At 40.7% G+C, this 19751-nt stretch overlaps 1 protein-coding gene across 2 annotated transcripts; it reads right to left on the bottom strand.

Annotated features, from left to right (window-relative positions):
- Positions 1–7369: 7369 nt before the first annotated feature.
- LOC142876935 (sorting nexin-4-like) lies at positions 7370–19518 on the bottom strand. Of its 2 annotated transcripts, none has more exons than XM_076011212.1 (14): positions 19403–19518; positions 18188–18312; positions 17838–17976; positions 17097–17246; positions 16955–17002; positions 16341–16396; positions 15009–15081; positions 14715–14776; positions 13338–13403; positions 12424–12513; positions 10589–10688; positions 10288–10457; positions 7967–8081; positions 7370–7882 (listed from the first exon to the last, which is right to left on the bottom strand). In XM_076011212.1, the coding sequence occupies exons 1-14, from the start codon at positions 19490–19492 to the stop codon at positions 7835–7837; spliced, it is 1332 nt and encodes a 443-aa protein (XP_075867327.1). In that variant the 5' UTR covers positions 19493–19518; the 3' UTR covers positions 7370–7834. The 2 variants fall into 2 exon arrangements, with proteins under 2 accessions (XP_075867327.1, XP_075867328.1); XM_076011213.1 differs by having other exon boundaries at positions 10288–10433.
- Between the last annotated feature and the right edge of the window lie 233 nt (positions 19519–19751).

The raw sequence follows: 19751 nt of genomic DNA, 5'->3' as shown, positions 1-19751 counted from the left end.
CCTCATACATGTATGAGGGAGAGTATATATACTCTACATATATACTCTTCCCATATCATGGGAAGAAGATAACACGACGCTGAAGTTGGCACCACATTCGCCGCGGTACTTCGGTTTCGATTCCCCCTAAAGAAATTCCGACATTTGACCGCTAGATGGCTGTGCTTATCTCAACACGTTTCAACATATACAATTCAGCGAATCATTATGTCTATGTTGAGGTGGATTTTCCCAAAATTATACAGTAGAAATAGACATGTGAGGTATCATTGTAAAGCCTAGGAGCTCGACTATCACAATAAGTTGACATATTTCACGGAAAATTATTTTTGGCCTTTTTGGGGGACTCCAAAGTTGACAACTTTGCCATTGACATTATGATATTTTTCATTTTTTCAGGTGGATTATTTCAAAAACTATACAGTAGAATTGGACATGTGATGTATCATTGTAAAGCCTGGGAGCTCTACCCTTATAACCAGGGGCCATATTTAACGGGAAATCGTTTTGGGCCTGTTTGGGGGACTCCAAAGTTGACAACTTTACCACTGACATGATATTTTTCAGTTTTTCAGGTGACAAAGCTGAAGACCGCATTCGCCGCGGTGCTTCTTAGGTTTCGATTCCACCTTAAAAAAAAATAAATCTGTAATTTGACCGCTAGATGGCTGTGCTTATCCCAAAACTATTCAACATATAATTTAATCATAATCATTTTGTCTATGTTGAGGTGTATTTTTTCCCCCCAAAATTATACAGTAGAAATGGACATGTGAGGTATCATTGTAAAGCCTAGGAGCTCTACTTATATAATCAGTTGACATATTTCACGGGAAATCAATTTTGGCCTTTTTGGGGGGACTACCGTGATGTCAATGGCAAATCTGTCAACTTTGGAGTCCCACGTTGGCTAACTTCAGCCTTAACCCTAACCCTAATGCCATGCTAGTATAGGAGGGTCAAAGGTCAACTATGTCTGAGAAACATGAGGCCACTTGCTGCTTCATTAGGAGCCTCTCAGAAACACCCACTTCAAAGTTGTGGCTTCTAGCGCATGAGGTTCCACAGTAGAAAAGGACATGTGAGGTATCGTTGTAAATTTCATTGGAAAACATAGCAATGTCCCCTTTCTAAAGTGAATCCGTTAATTATAAATATCATTGTCTTATTTTAATCCTAAAATCAAAAGTTCTTTTGGATTATGCAGTTTTTTTTAATATGATAAAGAGATGTTGCACATGCAGCTCAGGCAATATTTCTACGAGCACCCTCAAAACAAGCCCAAAATACTCAAAGGCTGAAATTGCTGCATTATGTCTTAACCCACACTTGTCTTGGCCATGGCAAAGTCAATAAAGTCAAGTAAATGCTTTATTTTGATTGAAAGCTTATTGTGTTGTTAACGTGTTCTGAACAAATCTTTCACTTTATCAATTAATTACACTATCTGGTCAGCCTTGCAGTTGGAGGAGATGGAGGAGGAGGAGGACTAAGAAGAGAAAGATGATGAGGAGGGAGGTACTGGTGAAAGTAGGAGAGGAACGGTCATTGGTTTTTCCCTGACACCCAGTAGGGGTGAGGTTCCAAACTTACAGTACTATACACTATATATACATGTAACCAGGTGTAAAATGAATGTGTTTATCGTTTTGGTTTTCATGTTAGATGTCTGATTGCGTTTGAATGCAACCCTCAGCAATGTGAGGCATCTAGCCCTCAGCAGCCAATCAAAAATCACGCAAGGTAGGTTCAGCCTGTTGGCGCGGATAAGAAGCACTGCCGCACTGCTCTTCCGGTTTTTCTCTCCTGGTCGAAGCGAGAGGAGAGAAAGCACAGTAGTAATCGAACACGAGGAGGAGGTAGTGATGGCCAATCGAGGCTTTGTTGAAGCTTCGACACTTGTTTCAAAAAATGGTTCATTTCTCGAGGCTTCAATGACACAGTGCTTGAGGAAGTGCAATGGAAACGTGTTCATTGTTTCACAGGTTGTTTGGGATTTGATTCACCATGCATTCTTGTTGGACAACACTGCATGGTTGTATGGTTCAATGCTGACACAATAAAATAAAAATGAAAAATGAAGACAATGTTTCTTATTTGGCACGACTGAGTGTAGTAGACTATAGCTCTATACTTAGCCTGACAGTTTGTGCAATGAATTATATTATATCCTAAAACAAGACTAAATAGCCCATAGTTTAAAAATATGTTCAATACTAAGTGTTCAGTGGGTCAGATGTCAAATGTGATCTATTTAAAATGTAGAATAGATGAGCTAAATGACACATATGCAATACGCATTGATGGGAATCGAACCGTCGCCTCAGTCTTGCAAGTCCAAGATTGTCATAATGTACCAAAAACCCAAATCACACTCCGTTTTTTTCATCTCAACTGTTTGAGTAGCGTTAATGTCTACACACCGTGATTCCACATCAACTCCCACCAATTTGCATGTTACAGCGCTTACGTCAACTGTTGCAATTGATTTTAAATGTTATAGAATATTTAGTACTGAATGCAACACTGTCAAACCAAACCTCTGTCGGTCAATTCTTAATTGATTTCGAAAGCTCAACTCAGCTCTGAGTCGATAGTGGTAGGGTTTTGATACTTCATGAAGCAGTACACTGGTTTATACGTCATCAACCATGTGATTCTTCCTAACCAAAACAGCACTTCTGACTGACAGAAGGCATAGAAAAATAGAAAAATAGGACTGTATCGCAATTTTCTGTTTGACTGCACTAGATGATTGTATGGTTTCCAGTGTAATAATAGTAATAATAATAATAATAATAATAATAATAATAATAATAATAATAATAATAAGAAGAAGAAGAAGAAGAAGAAGAAGAAGAAGAAGGATGATGATGATGTGATCTACAAATAGACTGTATTTTTTATTTTATTTTATTTTTTTAACATGAAACTGGTGGAAATACAAGTTATATTATGGATTTTGACCATGTATGTTGACCATGTATGTTTTGGAGTTCATTGAAAGAGGCTAATATATATATATGAATATATATATATATACACATATATATATATATATATATATATATATATATATGTATATATATATATATATATATATATATATATATATATATATATATATATATATATATATATATATATATATATATATATATACACACTATATTACCAAAAGTATTTGCTCACCCATCCAAATGATGAGAATCAGGTGTCCTAATCACTTGGCCTGGCCACATGTGTATAAAATCAAGCACCGAGGCATGCAGACTGTTTTGACAAACATTTGTGAAAGAACGGGTCGCTCTCAGGAGCTCAGTGACTTCCAGCGTGGAACTGTCATAGGATGCCACCTGTGCAACAAATCCCGTCGTGAAATTACCTCGCTCCTAAATATTCCACAGTCAACTGTCAGCTTATTATAAGAAAATGGAAGAGTTTGGGAACAAGAGCAACTCAGCCAGGAAGTGGTAGGCCACGTAAACTGAGGGAGAGGGCTCAGCGGATGCTCAGGCGCATAGTGCAAAGAGGTCGCCCACTTTCTGCACAGTCAATTGCTGCAGAGCTCCAGACTTCATGTGGCCTTCAGATTAGCCCAAGTACAGTACGCAGAGAGCTTCATGGAATGGGTTTCCATGGCAGAGCAGCTGCATCCAAGCCATACCTCACCAAGTGCAATGCGAAGCGCCGGATGCAGTGGTGTAAAGCACGCCGCCACTGGACTCTAGAGCAGTGGAGACGCGTTCTCTGGAGTGATGAAGCACGCTTTTCCATCTGGCAATCTGATGGACGAGTCTGGGTCTGGAGGTTGCCAGGAGAACGCTACATTTTGGACTGCATTGTGCCAAGTGTGAAATTTGGTGGAGGAGCAATTATGGTGTGGGTTGTTTTTCAGGAGTCGGGCTTGGCCCCTTAGTTCCAGTGAAAGGAACTTTGAATGCTTCAGGATACCAAAACATTTTGGACAATTCCATGCTCCCGACCTTGTGGGAACAGTTTGGAGCGGGCCCCTTCCTCTTCCAACATGACTGTGCACCAGTGCACAAAGCGAGGTCCATAAAGACATGGATGCCAGAGTCTGGTGTGGATGAACTTGACTGGCCTGCACAGAGTCTTGACCTGAACCCGATAGAAGACCTTTGGGATGAATTAGAGCGGAGACTGAGAGCCAGGCCTTCTCCACCAACATCAGTGTGTGACCTCACCAATGCGCTTTTGAAAGAATGGTCAAATATTCCCATAAACGCACTCCTCAACCTTGTGGACAGCCTTCCCTGAAGAGTTGAAGCTGTAATAGCTGCAAAAGGTGGACCAACATCATATTGAACCCTATGGGTTAGGAATGGGATGGCACTTAAGTTCATATGTGAGTCAAGGCAGGTGAGCAAATACTTTTGGTAATATAGTGTGTATATATATATATATATATATATATATATATATATATATATATATATATATATATATATATATATATATATATATATATATATATATACATATTTATGTTTTGTATGTTTCAATGTATAAGGTGAAATCACAAATTATATGAGTGGCTACTTCAACTGCTATCTTTGTGTCTGTCTCTCTCCCTGTAGCTCATTGTAATGGCTCCTTACAAATCTGGTGACCTCTGATCGATCTGGTCCAAGTTTTTTTTAAGTGTAATACACTTAAACTATAAAGTTGGTTACATACATTACACATGTTGTTAGGAATGATAGGGGGTTGTACTTCCTTTTTTCTTTCCTTCCCTTCTTTTCTGTATTTTTTTGGGGGGGGGGGGGGGGGGGGGTTGAGGAGTTGTGGCGTTGTGGCTCAGTTGTGGGCGCAGTATTTCATGGAGGTGTACGCACCAGGGTTCATCAATCGATGCAATCAGACTCAGGTGCGAGTAGTGAAGCGACGCTGCCAAGCAAGACACTGCAACCCACGCCACGACCACAGACTTTTCCCGTTAGACCCGTCCTGGATCCATTTTAATAAAAAACCTGAACCTCAACCCCAGACGGAGCTCGTCGCTCGCCGGGAGCAGCGACTCGAAGTCGCGCCAACCACCTCAACCACCTTGCCACACCAGTAAACTGACCCCCTCACTCAGTTTTCTCCTGGTGAACCAGTCCTTTCCGTTTCTGTTCCCCTTTTTCTTTGTTTTTTCCCCATCTTCTAGCACACTCCAGGTTAGGACTAGCTTTGTTTACAATCCCTAGACCTGTCTAGTCCGTAACAATGTCCATGTGTACTATATAGTTTTTGAAATAATCCACTTGAAAAATGAGAACTATCATAATGTCATTGGTAAAGTTGTCAAATTTGGAGTCCCCCCAAAAGACCAAGTGCAGCTAACATCGCCAGCACAGACTGCTTCATTTAAATGTATTGCATGTTGTTCCTGTTTCCTAACACAAAGGCTCTGAACATCTAGCAAAGAATTTTTCAGATACTACAAACGTAACAAAAAGAACTTGCAGAATGTTATTGCAATGTTTCGAACCTAGACCTTTGTCAAGCAAAATTATGTACGTTGGTCACGTGTCCGGGCATTCTTGGTTAGTTTAATTTTGTTGGTTATTCCCTTCCGACGCACCGGCAGCGGAAATAGATGTGCGAAGATACTACAAAAGTAAAAGCACTGTGTCAGTACTACTGACACAACTCCCAAACTCAAGTAAAAGTAAGAAAGTAGAGGTTCTGAAATGTACTTATATAAAAAGTGAATATATATATATATATATATATATATATATATATATATATATATATATATATATATATATATATATATATTTTCCATTAATAAAACAATACATCAGTTTGTAATTTTGCAAAAATTTTCTTTCAACAGTTTTATTTCTCTTAATATAGTACAATACACTAGTTATGACCAATGAGCCATTATTGGATGTTTTAATAACAGTTTTAAGCACAATAATTTATATTATTTTCGACACAATTTTTTCTCTGTGCTGAAAACGTGGGCAGGGGCAGTGAGATCCGGGGAGAGTCGCCGGTTCATCGCAAAGCCACAAGTAGGACACATGGTGCCACACATTCACGCACACCTCCAGACAATTTAAAGGTTCCCTACTTGCCTCACATGCATATTTTGGACTGTGGTAGGAATTAAACAACTATAAATTCCATTAACCACAATATTTTAGAGAGAATATAATAAATGTTCTCTGTAGCTTTCTGTGGAACAATAAAAAAGAAACAGCCCTTTGCCTCCTTCAAGTTTTTATTCATTCATCCTAAAAGTTATAAATTCGACAATAAATCAAATAAACGTAAATATTAGCTTGGTAGTCATTCAAACTTTCAGCCTATGAATTTTTATCCTTTGGACTTGTTTTAAGATATTTGAGCAAAGATATCAAACCGAAGATCATTTGGTGTTTATAACACACTGCATAAAGTAAGCTACAAATAGAATTAAAAAAGAATAAAATGGGACATTATGACAAAGCAACCAGCTGACTTAAAAAAAATATATAATCAGGATGGCAAGAAAAAGTTAAAACACACTTCCAAACATATATTGTGTAGATATACATTTCTAAAGCCACTCCTTTTATTTTTGGAAGTTTTTCCAAAAATAAAGCAAATAAGTGAATCAGTTTCATTTTATCCTTTTCACTTGAGATTTTTTCTTTCTCCGCTAATTTGGTTCACCTGTGACGGAAAATAATTTCTGAGAAAAGTTTGATGACGCTGCAGTGCAATTCTGCAGACTGACTTTGTGCTTTCCATCATTAAATCCACTGAGTTTATTTTGGCTGATGATGTTGAGAGAACTGATTTGTAAGCATCATATGTCCAGGTGCCTTTTGAAATGTTTCACACGAGGCAGAAACGACAAACATGTATCTTATAAGAGGAAATGGTGACAACTTCTTTCCTTAACAAAAAAAAAAAAAAATTAAAAAAAATCAAAATAAATAAAATAAAACAAAATACAAACAGCACATCTCAAGGTCCCTGTCATTTCGCCTATCATCAGGCTTCTGTGGAAATATTGCACATGGTTCAATTCTATCTTCACCACTATACAGCAGCACTGAGTCAGTTACTGTTTGCTACTCATTGAGTCAAGAGAAAATCCCTGAATCTGACCTTTCAGCAGATATTCTGCCAAATCAATCAGCTCTGTGCAGTTGTTTGTCAGTCAAATTATTCTTAGTGTCATGTGTCCAGACCTGCTGTTTTCTAAGGGGAAATTTTCCTTAAAGCAAAAGAAACTAGTAGAAGCATAGTACATAGCAGTCAAAGCAAAGGGGGCTTTGAACATTTTTACAACAGTTGATTGGATGATTCATATATATTTATATGTGTGTATATATGTACAGTTATACATCTTGATATATAACTGTACTCTACTATAACTGAATTACCTTTTTAATGCCATACCACAAAGAAGTGCATGACCCTTTTAAAAAAAGTTCTAGCATTTTCCTCAAAACTGGGATGATACAGTATAGTACGTATAGTACAGAGGCAGAAGAAGAAGAAGGTCTCAGCTCAGCACAGTCTTGGTCATATCTCTTTTGGTCCTGTTGTTGTCGTCTCTGGTCTGTTCTGGTCTCTGTGTTAAAGTGTTAAAGGGGCAATACGTGATTTCCGTTGTTGTCAGAAAGACGGTAAGAGAAAATTGGAATGCAAAGCTCAAGTTTTAAAACTTAAAAAAATAATAAACAAGAGATAATAAACTAGAATTTGCTTCTTAGCAAATTCTCCTCCCCCTCTATCATCTTTTCATGGTGTTACTTGTTTGTTACTCTGCACTGTAGTACTCCTGAGGCATCAGACCTTCCTCAGAGTACCCCCTCCAACTTTACATTTTGAGAAAGCACTCTTTGGCATTGCTCCACACTTGTATTCCCTGCAGGAACACAGAACAAAGAGTAAGAATTAAAATTCGGAGCCAATGTGCGCTGCCGAGTCCCGCTCGTGTGCTGCTCCGTACCTTCTTGCACATGCCGATCTGCATGACGGCAAAGTTGACGAGTGCCTCCCGCAGGTCCCTGTCCTTCTGCTCCTTGAAGTGTTGCATGTCCACCCAGGCCTTCTCAACGTGCTCTCTGCAAGAGAACCAACCCAACAACGCTCACACACAGCACCCATCACAATGTTGCGGTACAGTAAAAGCTGTTAAAGGTCCAGTCAGTGTGAAACATTTGGCTTGATTTCTGATTTTTATATTTGTAAAAACTTAACATACAGCCCATAAATACATTAAGGAATTGTATACTCGCAGTACAATAAAAATCATTTTGTTTTTCTACCCTTATAACAGTTCTCATGATTATATGCATATAAGAATATCCATAGATCAAGGGTCTTGATCCCAGTTAGCTGCCATCTTGCACCACCACATTTCTAAGGAAGCCTGGTGTGGACAATCCTGCCGCCTGACGTGTTAAGTAATTACGGTGAACGCTGGTGTCCTCAAATAAACGAACGAAGAAGAAGAAGAAGGTGAATGAGGTATCCAGGTTTGTGTGAGCAGGCCACTGTAGTTCACTGCCAAGCTCAGGAGAGGGAGGGCGAGCGAAAGACGATGCAATCAGAAATACAACCACTTGAGGTTGCTGTTTCTTCTTCAAAATCTCCAGATAATACACACTGGCCCTTTAAGGAAAATGCTAAAACAATTACTAACGCAATAAATACCTGAGAGGAGCAGAGGTCACATTGTGAAAAGTGAACAACCAAGAGGTGAAGACCAGAGAAAGGTCCATTCTGAATTATAACCCCCACCAGAGCAAAAGTGAGCCCAACACCACCCCCACCCAACCAAACCAGGAGGCCAGGAGCTCACTGGGATCAGCAAGAAGCAGCAGAGCAGGAGACCACGTCTGGACACAGAGCACAGTCCTCTGGCTCATCAGTGCCGAGGAGAACAGACCTAACACTGGAATGTGTGCTGTGACATGCAGTGAGGTTTGTGGCTGGTGAGGCACTGACACAAGAATCAGATTTACAAATATATGAAGCCAACAAAGTAGACTATTCACCATTTGATCTGTAATAGAAAGATTTGCAATGAACCGCGATTCAGGTCACAGTCGTCCTGTCAGCCATGTTAGAAGCCTTTATTTATTTATTTATTTATTTTATTGCGGTCCATGGCGAAAATGCTTTTTGGGCCTAATGGTATTGTTTTCTTATTTTTTATTTTTTTGCTGCAGTACTACGAGTGGCCACAGGGAAAAACGAGGTGCCGCCATATTGACAGTGCAGTATCCAGTTATTGATGCTTACTCTGCAGCTACAGAGAAGCATCAGAGCGTCTGGGCTCACGACTGCCCCCTACCTGGAGGCAAGAGAACTGCCTCCCTCACCCAGCGCCTCTTCACTGCCGTTGTGATATTGCTGGGCACACGAAACAGGTCACACACATATATTATACCAATCAGCTAAAATATGGATAGTCGAGGTTTGGGGGGAGGGGATGCATGTATCAAAAGTGTTTGAAACATTTGGTTGCTGAACTACAGAGAGACAGTGACACACTCTCACTGCATGGCAGAGCACCGTGTCTTCCCCATAATACGGAAATGCAAAAAAAATCAGCAAATTCTAATTATATTAATAGTAAATAAGTCATAAAATAGCTGTATTTCATCTTCATCAGTTTCAGTTTTATTATACATATCCCATGGTATATTCCTTCCTCCTATGAGGTGGCTCACCAAAACACTCCCTCCATCTGCTGCTGCTCCGGCCCCATCAGTCAAATTTTAAAACCCATTGTGGCCCACCAGTCAGAAGGTTTGTCCCTCCCTGGACTATGCAGACCTTTCCAGACCTTTCCTGACTTTTCCTGACCTTTCCAGACCTTTCCAGACCTTTCCAGACCTTTCATGACCTGTGCTTCCACACAACATAAAAAGTCTTAGTTGCTGATAATGACATGGCCGTTTCATCTATATCATCCGCTTCCCGTGTTCCTTTTTAATTCACTCTTTTTTGTAGTTCTTCTCTTTGCACTGTACGTGCTGCAATAATTATGCAAATTTCCCCAATGAGGGATAAAAGGCATTCTCATTTACTTGTTTGAAAGCTAATGGGCGTGCCGCGATGACTGACAAAACAAGGCGGAGCCCCAGTCCGTCGGAGACCTTTTGCATTGCAGTTTAATTGCTCTCTATAAAAACGCTGCTGCACTAAACCCTGCTGGTCCGATGGTGCCTTCCTGCAGGATTGAAGAGCAAAGATCTCCAGAGCCTTTTGGAAGCAGGGACAAGGTTTGTCTTATATGTACCAGTTGGATTTGTAACTCACTCGCACTCGAGGGTTTTCTCCTTGACGACATCTTCGCCCTCAGCTATCAGCTCCTCCAGTAGCTTCAGCCTGGCCTCCCTCTGCTCGGGAGCCTCCTGGCCAAACAGCTTGCTGGTCATGCCCTTCAGGGAGAACGTCCGCACAATCTGCACAGGGACAACAAAACAGTGCTGCCCAAAAAACGTTGCTTTCTTTAAAAAACTAAAAACTAAAAACAACCTTGCGTATAATCTGAGATGATAAAAAAAAAGGTGTACTGGTAATTGAGCACGTACAAGAAACTACAATAAATACTTCATACCCCAGTAGCCAGCTCATCACGCTGCTGCTTCTTGGAGATGAGGTCCTGTGACGCCACCTCCAGCTCAAACTGGGTGAGCTCGTGTTTCCTGCAGACAGCTCTGCAGGCGGAGAAAGGTAAAAAGTATATTGTATAATAGAATCTAATGGAAAAAACTAGAGAGAGAAATACTGCACAGTAAAAATACTTTTATTTTCGTCAGTTTGTGAACTTAAAGAAACCCGCCTCAAATATTCCTCAAATAAAGCAATACTTAGTATATTTATTATCTAATATGTATTTGAAAACCAAACTAAACTAAAAACATATCAACCCTAATGGTCATGTAGATATACTGTATTCATTTGAAGATTTTCCATATTAAAATGCTCTAATACTTCCCTTCAACATGTCTTAGAGTAGCGTCCACATTCTACATTTATTGCCTCACTCTTGCTAAGTTGCTACAGCTCAATGCTTCCAGATGCAAATGGCCACAAGGTAATGATGCGCAGCTAATATTAGCTGACAGAGCTAACAGTCATTGTGTTTTATCTCTTCCCCAAAGCAGGTTAAAGAGCCGCTACTGCAGCGACCCTTTGGAAAGTCTAAATGCAGGATTTTGGTAAAGAAAGAAAATTAGAGAGAAAACTTGAAGCGCTACGTTTAATAGAAACGAACTGCTGCTCTTAATTGGTCTGCAGTAGGGAGGGACCCAAAACTCACCAGCTGATGGCAGCAATGCACCATAGAAAAGCGTTTGCTGTCAACGTGTTTCCCTGTGGCCGCCAGGGGCGGATCTAGGATTCTACGAGATCAGGGGCTTAGCCCTGAGGGTGCAGATGTCAGTTCGTCGGGAGGGGGGGTGGGGTCTTTTTCCCAGAATTGTTCTCTTTTTTTTCACCACCTGTCCCAGGAAAAATAAAATCTCTCCAGGGACACGATTTGTCCCATTTTTTAGAGAAAATGACAAAACCTCATCTGATTTCCGTCTGTGGTCAAGGCTGCTTTCCTGCGCATGCTGCCACTCTGGTGAATTCCAGTACTGCACATTATACTCAGACCAGCTCAGAAGCGAAATCCGGGGCTCTTGAGAAAACATCCGGGGCTTGAGCCCAAGTAGCCACTCCCAACACCCCGCCACTGGTGGCCGCACATAATTATTACACTGTAGTATCTGAATCTATGCATATGACATCATTTGAACTTATGTGTATGGCCTGATGTGAACTCAGCAGTGAACCTGCTGCACTTCTTCCCTAAGGGCGTCTCAGGGTCCATATATGGTCTTGTTGTTGCCAACGGCCACCAAATTGAAACCAGATGGTCATTGGGGGTGCAACTATGGAATGTATACATTCTCCTCCACTCCCAGCATCTTCCTCCCTGGTTGCTGGGAGGTATAAAAGGTGATGTCAACAAAGCATCATCGGAGTTAATCACATCTGGCCCAGAGACATCCCCAGGCTTTCCATGGTGCCTGTCTGACTTTTGACTTCTTTGAAATAAACCAGTTTTTATACAACTAAGTCTGTGTCAGTGAAGACTCCTTCAACATCTACATCACCTGAATCCACCAGAAGAATTCACCACAACACTATATCATTATATATCATATTTCACGCCAAACATAGCAATAGAGAGTGATTTAGTTGATATCAAAATAGAGGTTGCTTTCGAGAAACCCTCTTGCTCATGTTTTTGAACTGACAAAGGTAGTAGTTGCGTATCCACAGTGAATTTGTTCCCTACTGGATTGATCTTTTTCTCCACTCTTTACCCTCTTAAACCACTGATTTTACTCCCTGGTGGAAACGGTCAACGACAAGCAAAGACGTTTCCAAATTGTGTCTTACCGCAGAGCTTCCGCATAGGAGAGATACTCCTTGATTTGGTCCGCATAATGTTCTTCCTCCTCTAAGATATCATCTATAGAAGCTGCATACCTGCAATTCGTAATGGTAAACAAACAGAAACAAATGTATTGCTGAGCAACAGTGGCTAGCTTAGAAGACCCCAGTGTCAGTCACTGATCAGGACTGGGCAGAGGTCCAGCCACAATAGTATTCATAGTATCACAATTGCAGGTCATGCTACAATATTATTACAATATGCAAAATATTGCAAAATATACAGTGATTTTTGCATTTAAAAAAAGTCATTCAGTAAAATGTTGCCAGCACCTGGTTCATGGTGTGAAAAAAAGAAAGAAGCGTTGTTTTGTCTCAACTAAACTGAACAGCAAATCACAAGCGGACTGCAATAAATTCCCGTTGTTAAATGTGCCTGTCACTTCATAATAGGTTAGAAAAAAAAAAAAAGATGAGCTGACGCAACATAATGCAAAGTAACATAGATTACACATATTTTTTTTGGCAACAAGTCACCACACATTAAAAAACACACAGATATAAAAAGTTTAAAGGAAAAAGATTTGCAGCCAACTATTCTGTAGAAAATGTGTTTTTTTATACAATATGCACTGGTGCAAAGGTTTCTATGCATCAGCTGACTTCGACCAAGTCAGTACGTCAAAGGCATGATTAACACGTGTCATAAAATAAGTATATTAACTATATAGGTCAACAACCTCTATGTTGTATTGAATTAAATGTAGGCAAAAAAAAAGAGTGTGAAATCAAGTCGTTTCCATGCAGAATAGCTGTGAAAATCCATGGATTCAAATATTCATCAGATAAGCAGGAGGCTGGCGCCAGGATTTAATGTCATTGCAAACAAAGAGAATGCAAATCTGGAGCGAAACACTCACGCGTCCATGTGATGCCCAGCACTCTGCAGTCCATCTCCCATCTCTCTCTCGATGGCACTCCACTCGCTGCAGGGAACACGTGAACATCATCATCACAAGACATACAAGCCAGGGCCCGAGCAAAAATGAACGTCGCATTATGAGAAATTATACAATAAGTCCTCTATGATTTTCTAAGATTTCATAAAGACACTTTGCCATACAGAGTCTCAGACATCTGGTGGTACACTAATGTGAATTACATGCCACACAGCATGACCATTAGACAGAGAGGGCAAAAGTATTCTGTATGGAAAAATACCCCAATAAAACACTGATTCAACTTCTTTTCCCAAGTAAAAGTAAGAAAGTACTGAAATGTAGGTCTGAAATGTACTTGAGTAAAAGGTAAAAATTACATATTTTTTTGAAACAAGAAATACATTTGTTAATGATTTTGAAAAAATTAAAACGTTGCCACACATCAATCATGACTGAACTCACCAATGACCCTGAGGCTGAGGTACTGTAAAATAATCTGCCTGTAAAATTTAATCCACTTCTGTATGTAACTACACAACAGCAAAGTTCAAACAGCTCCACTTTAATTAACAACAACGACAACAAAAACTTTTAACAGAATTTTCATCTTTTAAACGCAGAAGTGAGTTTTTCCGACGTAAAGAAGTAGAAAGTACAGCTATTATGTGTTCAAATGTAGGGAGTAAAAGTAAAAAGTAACACTCAAGTAAAGTACAGACACCTGTGAAATCTACTCAAGTACAGCGACAAAGTATTGGTACTTTGCAACTTCCCACCTCTGCCATTACCCCCAATGATACAAGCTGTCTACAAAGGGGCGCTTCCTTTTTTTAATTTAACCGTTGTCTTGCGATTGTTTTTCTAGAGGGACGTGTAAATAATTAATTAATTAATTAATTAATTCATCTTCTATACCCACTTATTCCTATTCAGGGTCACGGGGGTCTGCTGGAGCCTATCCCAGCTGTCTTAGGGCGAAGGCAGGGTGACACCCTGGACAAGTCGCCAGTTCATCGCAGGGCCACATAGAGACAATCAACCATTCACACTCACATGCACACCTACGGACAATTTAGAGTGTTCAATTGACTTCACATGCATGTTTTTGGAGTGTGGGAGGAAGCCGGAGAACCCGGAGAGAACCCACGCAGACACAGGGAGAACATGCAAACTCCACACAGAAAGGTCCCAGGCCCAGGCGTGCAAATAATTATTCCTGGAAAATATGTGCAGCATCTCATCTGGCAGGTTGGATGACTTCGTCACTGTTATGACTTTGCCTCGGCCACTTTACACAACACGTCTGCGCGTTGTTGTTTGCAGCGCAGTTCACACAATAAAAATACACAGTCTCACCTGAAAACTCTTCCGTAGTTTCCGTGCACCTTGTAAACAGCATAAAGTCGATCAGCAACCCTCTGCAGGACAGAAGGAAAAACTGAAAATGAATAAGACACCATACTTACACCTACTTACTTATTTGTTTTACTTATTTTTTTAAAACACTGCTTTAGAGATGTAAAGAATGTGTATATATGTATATATTATTGTTATTTGGCAACAGATAAATAACAGACTTTTAAACTGATATGTTCCTTTTTTTGCTGCTGTTTCTCCAAGCGAGTGTTAACTTGGGTTCGAGGGACTTACTGCTCGCGCTCTGAGCAGCTGAGACGTGTGGGACTGCAGCTGGTCACTGTAGTGCTTCATGTCTAAGAAGCGTCTGAGTGAGACAAAGATCAGGACGTGTTCACATTGCTGCGGCTGCATGTCGACACACTGTGAATGCTCAAAGCTTTCTGTGGCAGAACGATACCAGTGGTTCTCAACTGGTGGAGTCTCAAGACCCGCATTTTTTCTTCCTTATCATGAAGTCAGGACCCAAATTTATTCCACAGAAATAAAAAAGCGAGCCCACTCTGTATCATGTCTAGCAAATAAATGATTGAAATGATTCGACTTGAATTGTGTGCCATGCCCAACATTCATTCATTCATCTTCTATACCCGCTTCTTCGGGGTCACGGGGGTCTGCTGGAGCCTCTCCCAGCTGTCATAGGGCGAAGGCAGGGTGACACCCTGGACAAGTCGCCAGTTCATCACAGGGCCACATTGAGACAAACAACCGTTTGGTCTCTCACACACACACACACACACACACACACACACACACACACACACACACACACACACACACACACACACACACACACACACACACACACACACACACACACACGGACAATTTAGAGTTTCCAATTCGCCTCATATGCATGTTTTTGGAGTGTGGGAGGAAGCTGGAGAACCCGGAGAGAACCCACGCAGACACAGGTAGAACATGCAAACTCCACACAGAAAGGTCCCAGGTCCAGAATCGAACCCACGACCTTCTTGCTGTGAGGAGGCAGCGCTAACCACTGCGCCACGGTGTTGCCCATGCCCAACATTTTCTCTAGAAATATATACATTTTAAAATCCATTTTTGTGTCCACAGAGCACAGACCCAATCAATATAGTTCTGCAACCACTTTTGGGTCGCGACCCACCAGTTGAGAAATGCTAGTCTACAGATTATGCACTGATAAAGTACGGTTGTAGCATCTGCAGTTAGTTTTCTGTAGCAAACTTCCATATGAGGTTTGTTTGGGTAGAAACAAAATAATTCTAAGTATTCTGAGTATTTACACATACCTCAAATAAGAAAATATACATGTATATTGTTTTTTAATTTCTTTTTCTTTTTTTAACTGCCAAGGGAAACTGCCAATAAAGTCACGGCCCAATCAATACAGCTCCATGACCCAAAAGTGGGTCGCGACCCACCTGTTGAGAAACGCTGTTCTAGACATTCTTTAACCCCGGAAACAATTAAGCTCACATGCAGGTTGTTCATAGAAGTTTCATTTACATTTATAGAAATAGCACAGCGTTAAACTAAGTCCTAAGTGAGCTGGCAAGTCCGCATTAAACATGATCAACTTACTTGTCTGGATTTCTCACCCTGAAGGTGGCGCTGAGAGCTCTCAGTCTGGAATCTGCCTGGAAAGTAATCACATTGCATTGCAATTAATTAATACTTTGTTTACTTGTAAATAATGGGGTTTAAAGCTTAAGTGTGTAATATTTGGAGTTTTTGAGGAAGAAACAGTGACGTCAAATGGTCACATTTTAGATTGCGGTGTCTTTCGCTCTCACTCCCTCTCCTGAGTTTGTCAGGGAACTACGGTGTCCTGTGCACCTAAACCTGGATATCCCGTCCACCTTCTTCTTCGTTGGATTGAGGACGCCAGCGTTCACCCTAATTACAAATCGCGCTGTCAGGCAGCTGGATTGTCCACACCAGGCTTCCTTAGAAATATGGCGGTGAAAGATGGCAGCTAACTGGGAGCAAGACTTTTGATCTATGGATATTCTTAGATATAAATAAGAACCGTTCTAAGGGCAAGAAAAAACAAATGACTTTTATTGTACTGCGAGTATACACTTTTATTAATGTATTTATGGGAAACATATTAGAAAATTATTAGATTATTATAAAAATCATAAATCAAGCCAAATATTACACACTGGACCATTGAGTTCCACAAAGTCAAATACCTTGGCCTGAAATCCAGTGTCAAACACCACTTCCTTCCAGCCGTGTTCCTGCACGCAGACAAGGAGAGGGTCCTTCAGTCGTACAACAGTTCAAAGACATGCAGACATCTTTTCCCGCTAATTGCTACAGCGCTTGTAGTACCTCAGTGAGGAAGTGGTAGAGGATCTTGTCGTTGGAGAGGATCGGGTGTGACGCCACTCGCAGCAGAAAGTTCTCCAGGCCGACCCGCCGCCGCTCCACAAAGTCTGGGTCCATGTTGTCGGCAGACAGCTTGTGCCACACAAACTCGGCCTGCAATGCAAGAGGACACACATGGCGTTTAACCATCTGCGATTCCAGGAATCGCATGTTCTCGTTTATGCTGTGTAACTTAAAAGGTCCAGTGTGCAAAATCTGGCCTGATTTACGATATTTATAATGGTAAAAGCTTAATATACTGCCCATAAATATATTAAGGAAAGTGTATACTGACAGTACTATAAAATACATTTAGAACAGTTCTCATTTATATATAAAAATGCACACACATCAAGGGTCTTGACCCATTTACCTGCCATCTTGCACCACCCTTATTTCTAAGGAAGCCTAGTGTGGACAATCCAGCTGTCTGACAGCACATTTGGTATTTAGGGTGAACGCTGGCATCCTCAAATAAACCAATGAAGAAGAAGGTGGACGGGGTATCCAGGTTTGGGTGGTGCAGGCCACCGTAGTTCACTGGCAAGCTCCGGAGGAGGAGGGGGAGTGAATGAGTGCTGTAATCTAAAATGTAACCACTTGATGTTGCTGTTTCTTCTTCTAAATCTCCAAATATTACACACTGGACCTTTAACTATGTCCTTTGGCATGACTGCACAGGAAGCACATTCACAGTGAACGGACCCTTTTCTCCGGCAGAGGGGGGGCCACGATGTAGGGGTAGGTCACTATCAGGTAGTTCCTCAGCAGCTCAAACTCGCTGTACCTCCTCCACAACGACTCCGGGGCGAGGCGGCGGCCATCGGCGAGCGCATCCATCAACCTGAGAAGATTGAAGTTTGGCACATTATAAGTAACTTAATGCATCTGCCTCCTTTTTTCCCTTTCTTATTGTATCGATATTTTATTTTAATACCTTGTTTCTTTTCTTCTAATATCATTTTCATTCTTTTGCACTACACTGTTGCTGTTATTGGTAACAATAAAAGCTTCTATTCTAATCTATTCTATTTTGGGGGTGACACTTTGCTTACCGCGTTTCGATGAGGTACACAGTGAAGGTCTCCTGCATGCCCACGCCGTTCTTGCCGCTCCTCTTCTCGGCCTCGGCGACGCAGATCTCCATCCTGCGGAGCAGCGTGGAGCCTTCTTCCACCATCTGAGGGACGTTACCACACAGCAGGACCGCGTCACCCCTGCAAACCAGCTGCTAGCGCCGTAACATCCGTGGCGGAGGAGGGATACTTTGAATCAACGCCTTCAGACTTCTAAACTACAGCATCTCATGTCTCTGATTGACGTACAGTTTCTTCTGACTTAATAATTGGCCTGGAATCTGTTCCTGAGGCAACTCTGAATGGATAGAAACTCAGAAGAAGAAATTTAGTGTAACACTAACCCTGACACTAAGACAGTATGAACCTGATGCCATTGGTTTATTATTCATTAGAATTAGAATGGTTTTATTTATCCCTCCATGGGCAAATTTACATAATTACAGCAACATGCAGTGCAATAGAGAAGAAAAAAAATGCATGAATTAAAAATAAATAAATAAAATAAAATAAACTATTTTAGAGTAAGAAGAATTGAGAAGGGGCGACACAGTGGCGTTCCACAGTTAATCCACAGGCCTCCTGTTATCAGGATCACACTGAGAACTTTGAATGAATACAAACAACTAAACAAACGACAGGAAAAATACTACTTCTACTACTACTACTACTACTACTAACAACAACAACAACAACAACAACAATAACAATAATAATAATTATGATGATGATGATGATGAAGTCATTTCAGGTATATACTTATATATATATATATATATATATATATATATATATATATATATATATATATATATATATATATATATATATATATATATATATATATATATATATATAAATATACTTATTGACATTCCTATGTGAAGATCTCAACCCTGTAGCCACCCCAGGGTAATTTTTTCTGTTTCCCCACAGTGTATTCATTCATAATGAACTTCATTCATTATAATCATTATGAACCCTGAAACACTGTGACGAGCAAATCCATAATCCTGTACGTCAAACGACCTGCAACCTGCGCCGGAAGTGAGTTGTTGAGCTAACTCACATCTGTCGAGCTCGACCAAAACATAAGCTAGCTCTGAGCGGTAACGGGTTGTTGGGTAAAGAAACGAGACGTTTTCATGGCGTTTTTACTTGAAAATAAAAATAAAATATGGGCGTCAAGTTTACCACGTTGTTCAAGCTGTGGTTGCCGTCTGCACCTGTGTAGTCCGAATCGTCGTCAGTAGCCACAGAGTCGTCCTTACTATCCTCCGCCATCCTTCCCCTGATCCTGATGTTGCCGCTGAGCTGGGGCGCATGCGCAGAACATGCGTCAGTGGTGGAGCTACCCTGTTAGGCATCCTGGAGTGGACTCCATCCATATAAAAGCAGCCGTTTCAACGCAGCACTGTTTATTTCAACCCTAGTCTACCTCCCTGCAGAGGAGCAAAACTGCCAAAAAATACTTTAAACTACAATATATTCATTAAATGCGTCATTTATTGTGTTATTGAACGTTTCATTAATTAATTGATTG

The sequence above is a fragment of the Nelusetta ayraudi genome, unplaced genomic scaffold (assembly GCF_046127955.1).
Source record: "Nelusetta ayraudi isolate G7.1 ecotype Tasmania unplaced genomic scaffold, CSIRO-AGI_Nayr_v1 ptg000135l, whole genome shotgun sequence".
In the NCBI taxonomy this organism is placed as follows: domain Eukaryota; kingdom Metazoa; phylum Chordata; class Actinopteri; order Tetraodontiformes; family Monacanthidae; genus Nelusetta; species Nelusetta ayraudi.
Note: the sequence above shows the minus strand (reverse complement) of the source record. Positions and strands in the feature narration are given on the sequence as shown.

What these genes read in the sequence shown, in the direction of transcription:
- LOC142876935 (XM_076011212.1), bottom strand. Translation starts at nt 19,492, where the DNA reads ATGGCGGAGGATAGTAAGGACGACTCTGTGGCTACTGACGACGATTCG. An exon ending in ACCACAGCTTGAACAACGTG is followed by an intron (nt 18,313 to 19,402) that starts GTAAACTTGACG and finishes AACGTCCCTCAG; the next exon opens with ATGGTGGAAGAAGGCTCCAC. An exon ending in AGATCGGCATGTGCAAGAAG is followed by an intron (nt 7,883 to 7,966) that starts GTACGGAGCAGC and finishes GTGTTCCTGCAG; the next exon opens with GGAATACAAGTGTGGAGCAA.